Here is a 9631-nt window from a genome sequence, read left to right as displayed (position 1 = left end):
AGAAAGGAGCCTTGAGTGTGTTGTGTGTCACCCGAGGTCCAGTGCAGTGCTGACCTTTGCCTTTTGCCTCTACGGTAACATGCTACAGCTCTTGCAGCTTGCTTGACCAAGGACAGAAAAACAGTAGAGATGTCTAAAATATCCATTTATGTAAAATCTGATGCTAGTGGGCTGCTTATTGTGCATACTGTTGCAGTCAAGTTACTACCTAATATTTTAAATCAACTGCAATACATTAATTATATGCAACAATATAAATTAACTCATACTGGGAGAGATTGTTATAGATTGTTTTATAAAAAACATCGTTGCCATAGTAGTCACATGAAGAACTATATGACATTTAGTCATGTGGTGCATCTTGATATAAGAACATTTTGAATGGAGAAGGAACTTTCTGAATATGCAGATGTCTGTCTGCCTGAGCAATCTGGCAATTTCATCTTATACCAGTCCATGTAGCACAGAGGTTAACAACATCCATTCCTCACCTGGGAAATGGGGAAGTGTTTACGCACGAACGAGTGTGTTCCTCCAGAGCACGGCCTTTACTTTCTTTGCTTTTTCTTAAGGTTCTAAATGCAAAGTCCATGGAAACCAGTCTTCGCTTTGCCTAAGCCTACAGTCCTTTGATACTACACTTGAGGTCATCACTTCTAGACTCTATGATCAATAGAGCAGATGTGTGTCTAGCTGTTTCAGATTCATCGTGGATGTTTGGAAACAAGGTTACATTTCCAACTGGAGTGATCTGTACTTCGAAGATATATTTCCACAAACCAGTAAAAGGCTACTGTAAATTTCTGGAGTTTGAGATTTAGCCTATTACTGTGGACTTGAGTATTTATACAGTATTTTAAGGTATTTTGTGTAATGAAAGAACACAGCACTATTCACTGAGCTGACAGCATCATCCAAGACAATGTACTGTATGTAAATCTGTGGAACTATTAATAACAGTGCTGTTATTTCAGATGTGCATACTGACTGGTACTGGATATTTGGATTGATGTTCACATGTACCATTCTATAATTTGCAACTTACACTAGTATGCTGTACTGATCATGTATTCATGTGTAAGGCCATCTGCAAAATCACCGGTCCTGAAAAGTGGTTTTTATTTGTATCAGCTTCTAATCTGAGCTTCACTTAGCTGTTATTTAAAACTGAGCAAGGTGCATATGAGGTTTTATGATACAGGCAAGAGAGTAAATTGTGTCTCCCCTGTTGGAACCTGAGGTTCTGTTACTCTTCAAAGCAATCTGCACAAACTGATGGAGTAAGAATTAAGAATTTGAATTCCATGGTTCTGGAACTTAAGACAATGCAAGCATTGAATTTTGAAAGTTTTTGAAATCTGCTAATATAAAGTATATGTAACATTTAGCTGCATGTGAGAAATTATGTAAAATGCATAGATAAAACAATTTTAAAATGTTAAATTGCAGCAGAACATTATGTAATTTCCCATGATTGGACAATCATGTAATTGTTCATCTTCAGTTAACTATGCATGCAAGCATTTTACTAATAGCTGCTAATCAGCTACCATATATGTAAAGGTATTAGACTTACTTTCTCACTAGTATTGACACATTGGTAGAGCATACATTTTTGTAGAACCTTCAAATTAGTGTGCATGGTGGCCACAAAGTCCCTGTGCATGAGTTTGTGTCCTTTATTAATCACGTGTTGCATTTAACATTTCATTTGTTTCGTGGACAAAAATGTCCGGGAAAACATGGGAAAAGGTTACAGTTTGTGCTGAGAACGGAGGGGAGCATACAGACGATTTGTAATAATTAATTAGCATGAACAGGGACTTCATGCCCATATTATAGGTTTTTAACTTAAAGAAAACATGGGTGATGAAATTAAACATTTTCCAAGTTTCCATAAATCTTAGTTTATCTCAAAATTCTCCATTTCCTGAAATCATGTAATTGTAAACAGATGTTTTATGTAAATCACACACAGCTGGTTTTGATTTTAGTCCTCTATACCAGAAAGCCTTGCCAGTATTGTGACAATGCAAACACTACTGGTGAGGTGGATTTCTGTATCAAGAGCTCTCATCATAAAGAGCACTATAAAATGCTGTTGAAATCATGAGGAAATGGTTTACCGTCTTCCTTGTGGATGGTCTCCAAACAGTTTATGGGCAAAGATCCGCAGAGCGAAACGACGGGAACGGAACTGATTCCACGCAACAGTCCGAGAAGATTTACAGTACGTGAAACTCAGCTTTAAGTAAGCGTTTCCTCGCTTCGGATGTACTCTCCCACATCTGCTTGATGGAATACCACAATGGACATTGGGTCCACGCGCCGACACACCTGTGTGGATTTTGCTGCCACTCCAAACCCCTGGGGAATAAGGGTCACCAGTAAGAAAAAGACCTAGTATTGGGACAGCTAGTAGCATAGTCATTAGAGCTGTTGCCTCTGATCCCAAAGGTCACAGGTTCGATTACTACCTCCAGCTGTAGTACCCTAGAGCAGTGTACTTACCCTAAATTGCTTCAGTAAAATTACTCTGCTATATAAATGGGCAAATAATTGTAAGTAACTTTGGAGAAAAGCATCAGAATAAGTGAAACACTGACACCCTAGTCAAACACCAGATAACTTTACAACAAATCACCCATTGTGAGCTGCCCATTCAATAAGTACCTCAACCAAGGGTACAACAGCACTCCTGTAATTTGGGAAAAACCTTGTAAGTCCGTTTGACACAAATGTGAGAAATCAGAGATCTGGATTTGTTCAGAACTAACTGGCTTACTAGGTTCTTCCAGACCAAAGGCTGCTAATAGGAAAGGATTTTTCCTCACTTGCAAATATGAAGAGGTAAAACCTAGTAAATCTGGATCTAGTGAAATTTTCACCAAAATTTGATTTGCTAGATTTTTCCAGATCACAGGAGAGCAGGGATTTGAACTTAGGACCCTCAGACCACAAGATAACTGGTAGCAGAGTGGTTAGAGCTACTACCTTTAGACCCACAGGTTCAAATCTCATCTCTGGCTGTATTACCTGTGAGTAAGGTACACACCTTGAATTGCTTTAGTAAAATTACCATGTTGTGTAAATGGGTAAGAAGGATAACACTACGTTGCTGTACAGGAAAGCACCAGCTAAATGAATAAATGTAAGATGAAAGTCCTACACCACCTGTTGCCCCACCCCACAATGTTCATGTTATACACTTGGATAACTTAAAAGCAGAGCTCATCTGAAGGGTACAACAGAAAGGAAGGACTCCTTCAGAAATCCAAAGACAACATTACACGTTGTCCTCATTTACCACCAAGGTATCAGGCGGGGCATTTCCTTGAACAAGCTTTTCGTGTACTCTAGGTGCGGATGGCTGTGGGTGTCTTACCAGGGGGACGTCGGCCATGGAGTACACCACCACACCCTGGTACTGCTCTGTATTCTCTGTGATTCTGCCCAGACCCGATTTCAGGATGTGGTTCCCATAAAGGAAGGACTGCTCTGCTCCGGGCTTCACCCACACCTTGAACTGGAGCAGAGAAGCAGTGGTGAGAACCTCCCGAGACAATCTCCTGGGGGAAAGCACAACGAATGGGGCAGCTGGTAGCGTGGTGGTGAGAGCTGCTGCCTTTGGATCCAAAAGCTTGCAGGTTTGATCCACACCTCCGGCTGTAGTACCCTTGAGCAATGTACTTAGCCTAAAATTATTCCAGTAAAAAAATTACCCAGCTGTATAAATGGGTAAATAATTGTTAGCTTGTAATACCGGGTGGCACAGTGAGTAGGGCTGCTGTCTCACAGCGCCTGGGTGATGTGAGGGGCTGTGGGTTCGATCCCTGCTCAGTGTGTGTGTGGAGTTTGCATGTTCTCCCTGTGTCTGTTTCTTCTGGGTGCTCTGGTTTCCTCCCACTGTCCAAAGACATGCTGTTGAGGTTCACCCATAGTGTGTGTGTGTTCCATTGATGTATGGATGAGTGACTCAGTATAAGTAGTGTATCTAGCAGTGTAAGTCTTTGGGTGCTCTGGTTTCCTCCCACAGTCCAAAGACATGCTGTTCAGGTTCCCCCATAGTGTGTGAGTGACAGAGAGAGTGTGTTCCACTGATGCATGGATGAGTGACCCAGTGAGTGTAAGTCACCTTGGTAAATAAGATGTGTGGGTTGATAACACTATAGAGGTCACGGGAAGTTGCTTTGGATAAAAGTGTCTCATAAATAAATGAATGAATGAATCTAAATGAACAGCACACGCATGATCCGCGCGCTGCAGCACGGTCCACGTCGCCCGCCCACCTTCGCGTACGGAGCCAAGAAGTCGAGCGCTGTGATGTGGAGGCGGAACTTGTGCGTCTTCGTGAACTTGCCGAAGCAGGTCCCCAGCGACACGAGTTTGTCCCGGGATATGTTGGTCGCGAGTTTCAGAATCTTCTCACTGACGGTTTAAGACACACGCGTTACGCACGTTCACGCTCCGGGACTTTGACCATGGCATTTTAGCGGTGACGCAATCAGGCGTTTGATAAAGGAATGAAATCTGGAACGGCTCGGGTCGCCAGATATAAACACGGCTGACGATTTTCATCATTACCTCACATAGTACACGCGGTCTTTGTGGAGTCTGAAGCAGTAGGTTCCGTCCGGTCGATCCACCAAGAGTTTAATATTCTCCCCAATGCTGCAAAGAGACAACAATAAGACAGACTGTTATCCGGAGGAATATTTATTTAAAGAACATATTTAATTCTGTGTCGACACATCAGAATCAGATCATCCGTCGTGTCAAGAACATCCAACTTCATTAATTAATATCAAAAACGGACACTGACTATTTTGAAAGTTTTTCAAACATGGTCTTCGTTTCCTCTTCCGTCAAAGGTCGCATTTCTGCAAGGTTATATACAATGGATAAATAAGGGGGGGAAAAATTAAACAACTCGCTCTTCGTCTCTACTATACTCGCACGTGTGCAGAGAGGAGAGCGGAAGTCCCTTAAATTTTACGTCACCTAGACATCTTCGAGAACGGGCGGAAACGGATGTCCCCTATGTTTTACGTCACAGGATCTGAGTGCGGAAGTGCCAGAAGGCGGAAATCTAAACGTCACAATCTTGTGTGCATATCTTAATACCGGCAGCTATAGGACTGATCTACTACATTAAATATATGATCATGTTTAAAACACGCGATGTCTAAAGATCACTACATATTTGATGTCATAATAATATATTTTACTACTAATGCATGCAAACTTTAACTGAGGTTGCAGTTCAGTTCTGACCTTAGCAAGATGGCGACTGTGGACGTGGAAGACGAGAGCATCTTGGCGTCTATTTTCAAAGACAGCTTTCCCGACAACTGGCGGGAGAACCCGGATTTCGCAGCCTACCTGTCGGAACTGAGTTCGTACGGCGTGGAAAAGCTGAACCGTGAGCCGGAGAGGCTGGCCGAGGAGCGGGCCCAGATCCTGCAGCAGACCCGGGAACTCGCTTTCTCCAACTACAAGACGTTCATCCGCACGGCCGAGTGCACCGAGGAGATCTACCGGGACTTCGGCCGCGTCGAGAGCTGCGTCTCCAGGCTGCTCGACAAGCTGCCCGGCTTCGGGGAAAGATGCAGGTGCTGTGAGTGACACTCAGTCAGTCAGTCAGTGTCCGTTGCGTTGGTCAAGTCACAAGTGCTGCGTATATTATTGTTTTGTACACACTGTCACAGTGAGTGAGTGTTCGCGGGGTCCCGTGACAGCTGCGCGCGGGTGTCCTCGCTCGTGTCCTCCACAGGCTCGTGTCCTGCCCTTTTTACTCTGATCAGGCGGAATTTTACACGTTTTTCTCTATACTAATACTGCTCGAAACTGTGAGGTACGTCTCGTCACGTCTGTGTGCTGAGTGTTCTGAGTACCGCTGAGTGAGTGCTGTTGTGTTGTTGAGTATCGTTGAGTCTTTTTTGGATACTGTGTTGAGTGTCTCTCTCTGTGCCTTGAGGGTCAATGGTGTTGAGTATCACACTCATCACTGTAAGCCATAATTGAGTATTTTTTCGAGTGCTATTGTTGAGTATCGGTGAGTATTTTTGAGTACTATCGAGTACCTCTGTGTCTTTGAGTGTTTTCGAATACTCATACTGTTGAGAACCATTGAGTATTTTTGAGAATTACTGAGTACTTTTTGAGTATTGTTTGAGTATCACTGCAGGTCATGATGGAGTATTTTTGAGTGTCGTTTTGTATTTTTGAGTACTGTCAAGTATCCCTCTATGCCTTTGAGTGTTTTCCAATACTGTTGAGAACCGTTGAGTATTTTTGAGCATTTCAGAGTATTTTTTTAATTACCATTGAGTATCGCTGTGTACCATTGAGTAGTTTTTGAGTATCGATGAGTATTTTTGACTGCTGAGTATTGGCCTGTATTTTTGAGCACATTTGAATATCGTTGAGTTTTTTGAGTGCGGTTGAGTATTGCTGTGTGCCTTTGGGTGTTGCGTTGTATTGCCCTGTGCTATTGCGTTGTCGAGCACTGCTGCATATTGTCGCCGGCTCAGGGGTTTCATCAAGGAGGCCGAAGAGATCGCGGTGAGCCGGCGCATGAACAGCCTGACGCTGAACCGCCACACGGAGATTCTGGAGGTGCTGGAGATCCCGCAGCTGATGGACACCTGCGTCCGAAACGGCTACTACGAGGAGGCGCTGGAGCTGGCAGCCTATGTGAAGAGGCTGGAGAAGAAGCACTCGTCCCTGCCCGTCATCCAGGTACCGCGTCAACCGGCAGCCATAGGAGTCATTAGTGGCACATCCGTCAGATCAAGTGTGTACCAGTTATCTGGTTGGAGGCCCAGGGTCGCAATTTGGTCTGCAGCTCCCTGTCGTGGCTGATAACTCACTACTGTACACACCTGGTTTATGTCCCCTTCCAGGCTGACATGATTTTTATGCCTTACTTATGGTTTTTTGTGTTTGCTGTAAAAATTTCAGTTATCTCCTAATTCTAACTTCTGACAAACTCATTGCTCCCATAACAGGGTTAATTTGATCTGTGAAATTACCCAATTATATGAATTCCGTTAGAGGGGGGTAAAGTTAGCAATATAATTCCTAAACCAAAAAGACACCTAAAATTAACTGAAATACTAAAGTAAAACAATATGTATTTTTTTAACATATGAAAATAACACCGAGATATAATTCCATCATTATCAACACCTGCTTGCATATTGCAGGGCTGTTGAGGTCTGGAATCTGTCCAGGAAACAAAGGACCCAAGACAGGGTGTATTGATTCCACCTACTGCTATAGCACCTTTGATCAAAGCACTTACGCTGAATAGCTCCAGTAAAAGTAACCAAGCAGTATAAATGGGCAAATTGGCGTAAAGAGATTAACGTCGTGTTGCCGTGGAGAAAAGCATCAGCTAAATTAATAAACGGAATAGTACAGAATGTGTCATTTCAGTTGATATTTATTTTAATCGCTGGTTGTGATTAGCTGAGATTGTCAATGGAATAGGATGTAGGAAGTGTATACAGTGATTTGTAATGGAAGATCAGAATCTATGTGCTTTGTGGAGAGAGAGAGACAATTGACAGTTAATGAAATACCTACCGTGGAAGTAAAATGCCATTGTACATAATGAGCCTGTTGCATGAAAATGAAATATTTTCATAAGCCACTGTAGCAGTTTTTCATTTTTCTAGACCCTTTTATCTAAGGGCTGAGTGTATGATGAACACATTGACATATGATCTGGAATCCCCAACAGGGCATTGTGCATGAAGTGCGTCAGTCCGCACAGCTCATGCTGAACCAGCTCCTGCAGCAGTTGCGCAGCAACGCCCAGCTCCCCGTGTGCCTTCGCGTCATTGGCTACCTGAGGAGGATGGACGTGTTTACGGAGGCAGAGCTCAGGGTGAAGTTCTTGCAGACGCGTGGCAGCTGGCTGCGCTCCATCCTGGATGCCGTACCTAACAACGACCCATACTTGCATATCACCAAGACCATCGAAGCCTGCCGCGTGCACCTCTTTGACATCATCACACAGTACCGCGCAATCTTCTCAGATGAAGACCCCCTCCTGCCTCCGGGGGGACAGGCAGTGAACGAGAGTGCCATCTTCCACGGCTGGGTGGTGCAGAAGGTAGCAGAGTTCCTTGAAACCCTGGACAGGGACCTACAGCGTGGGGTCGGTGCTCGTCTAGACTCCCTGCTGGGTCAGTGCATGTACTTTGGACTGTCCTTCAGCCGGGTTGGGGCAGACTTCCGTGGGCAGTTGGCCCCCATGTTCCAGCGGGTCGCCTTGGAAACTTTCCGCCGGGCAGTGGACGAAGGCGTGGAGAAGTTTCAAGACGATATGAACCATTATACACTCATCTCATTGCCAACCATGTTGAGCAGCACACTCCCACCAGTTCCCCCCACCACACAACCTGGCACACTGCAGCCCCCCATGGCCCTCCTGGACTTCCCTCCCTTGGCCTGTTTCCTCAACAATGTCCTCACTGCCTTCAATGACCTGCGCTTGTGCTGTCCCATCGCCTTGGTCCAGGAGGTTACGAAGTGCCTGGAAGATGCTCTCCTCAAGGTACCTGCAGCTTCTTCCATTTGTTATTATCTGTTGTAACTATGGTTACCGTGCCCCCCCCCCCCCCCCCCCCCCCCGGGTGTCAGAGTTCTTGTCGCATGCAGAGAACTGTACAACAGTCAGAAGCAGTATAATCACAAGTCTTTGTAGCTGCAATGGGAGTTGAATGAGGATTTGGTTTAGGGTGTCCGTTTAATAACGGAGGAATCCAAAATGCTTGGGTCTCTGCAGGTGACCAAGCTGATTCTGGTGTTCCACCGAGCCGAGGAGACGGCCTTCAGCAGCCGGGAGCGTGAGCTCTTTGTCCAGTTCTGCTGCGCCTTCGCCGAGGACATGGTTCCATTCCTGAACCGTTGCCTGCAAGTGCTCTTCCCCCCTGCGCAGCTTGCCCCCCTGCTGGGTAACTCCCCTGTCACTCTCACATTTTACCAGTACCACATACATGAATGCATTTCCCAAAGCGCTCACCTAAATTAATATATCTTCAGGAAAACTTGACACTAAAATTACCATATGCATCATTGGATGCTTGTTCTGTTCAGTATAAAGCAGTATGATGTAGTTATTAATATGCATTGATGTCTGGAAAGTAGAAATTTTTACCCCCCTTTTCCCCTCCACTCTGCTTAGGTGTACCTGCAACGCAGATCAGCAAGGGTGGGAGTCTGGGGTGCATCAGCCTAAGTGCAGTGCTGACTCCCCTGGACTTCGTGTTGCCCAAGAGAGAGACAGAAGCCTCCATTCCTGACCTGAGCTCTCTCATGACCCCTGACCTTGGGTCTGAAGTACAACCCAAGTCCAGACTCCCAGATGTCCCCCCAGTAGTCCTTGGGCCCTCTGAGGTTGAGACAGACCCAGTGGCAGGAGCTACAGCCTCTGTGAAGGCAAAGTCTGACCTGACAGGGTGATTCTTCAGTGGACTGAAAACACCATGGCAATATGTCACTACACCGTTGGGTCCATGAGCTTTATTTATCTATGGGGTAACCAATTTGGGATTGTCACTCAGACAGTGAGTGTGGCCCACCATGTTTGTATATAGGGAGTTATTAATAAACTACAGCT

General features: G+C 44.9%; 2 protein-coding genes across 3 annotated transcripts; one reads left to right on the top strand and one right to left on the bottom strand.

Moving 5' to 3' along the window:
• Positions 1–84: 84 nt before the first annotated feature.
• Positions 85–4983, bottom strand: nip7 (NIP7 nucleolar pre-rRNA processing protein). The gene is made up of 5 exons (XM_018763704.2): positions 4823–4983; positions 4585–4671; positions 4290–4428; positions 3386–3526; positions 85–2367 (listed from the first exon to the last, which is right to left on the bottom strand). Exons 1-5 carry the CDS (start codon positions 4876–4878, stop codon positions 2248–2250), a joined length of 543 nt encoding a protein of 180 aa, XP_018619220.1. The 5' UTR covers positions 4879–4983; the 3' UTR covers positions 85–2247.
• Positions 4984–5020: 37 nt separating this feature from the next.
• cog8 (component of oligomeric golgi complex 8) lies at positions 5021–9585 on the top strand. 2 transcript variants are annotated; one of them, XM_018763696.2, is made up of 5 exons: positions 5021–5612; positions 6534–6741; positions 7748–8566; positions 8798–8966; positions 9197–9585. In XM_018763696.2, the coding sequence occupies exons 1-5, from the start codon at positions 5284–5286 to the stop codon at positions 9472–9474; spliced, it is 1803 nt and encodes a 600-aa protein (XP_018619212.1). In that variant the 5' UTR covers positions 5021–5283; the 3' UTR covers positions 9475–9585. The 2 variants fall into 2 exon arrangements, with proteins under 2 accessions (XP_018619212.1, XP_018619213.1); XM_018763697.2 differs by having other exon boundaries at positions 5535–5617.
• The last annotated feature ends 46 nt before the right edge of the window (positions 9586–9631 follow it).

This window comes from Scleropages formosus, chromosome 11 (assembly GCF_900964775.1).
Source record: "Scleropages formosus chromosome 11, fSclFor1.1, whole genome shotgun sequence".
Taxonomy (NCBI): domain Eukaryota; kingdom Metazoa; phylum Chordata; class Actinopteri; order Osteoglossiformes; family Osteoglossidae; genus Scleropages; species Scleropages formosus.
The sequence above is the reverse complement of the archived record's forward strand: the minus strand, read 5'-3'. Positions and strand labels throughout refer to the sequence as shown.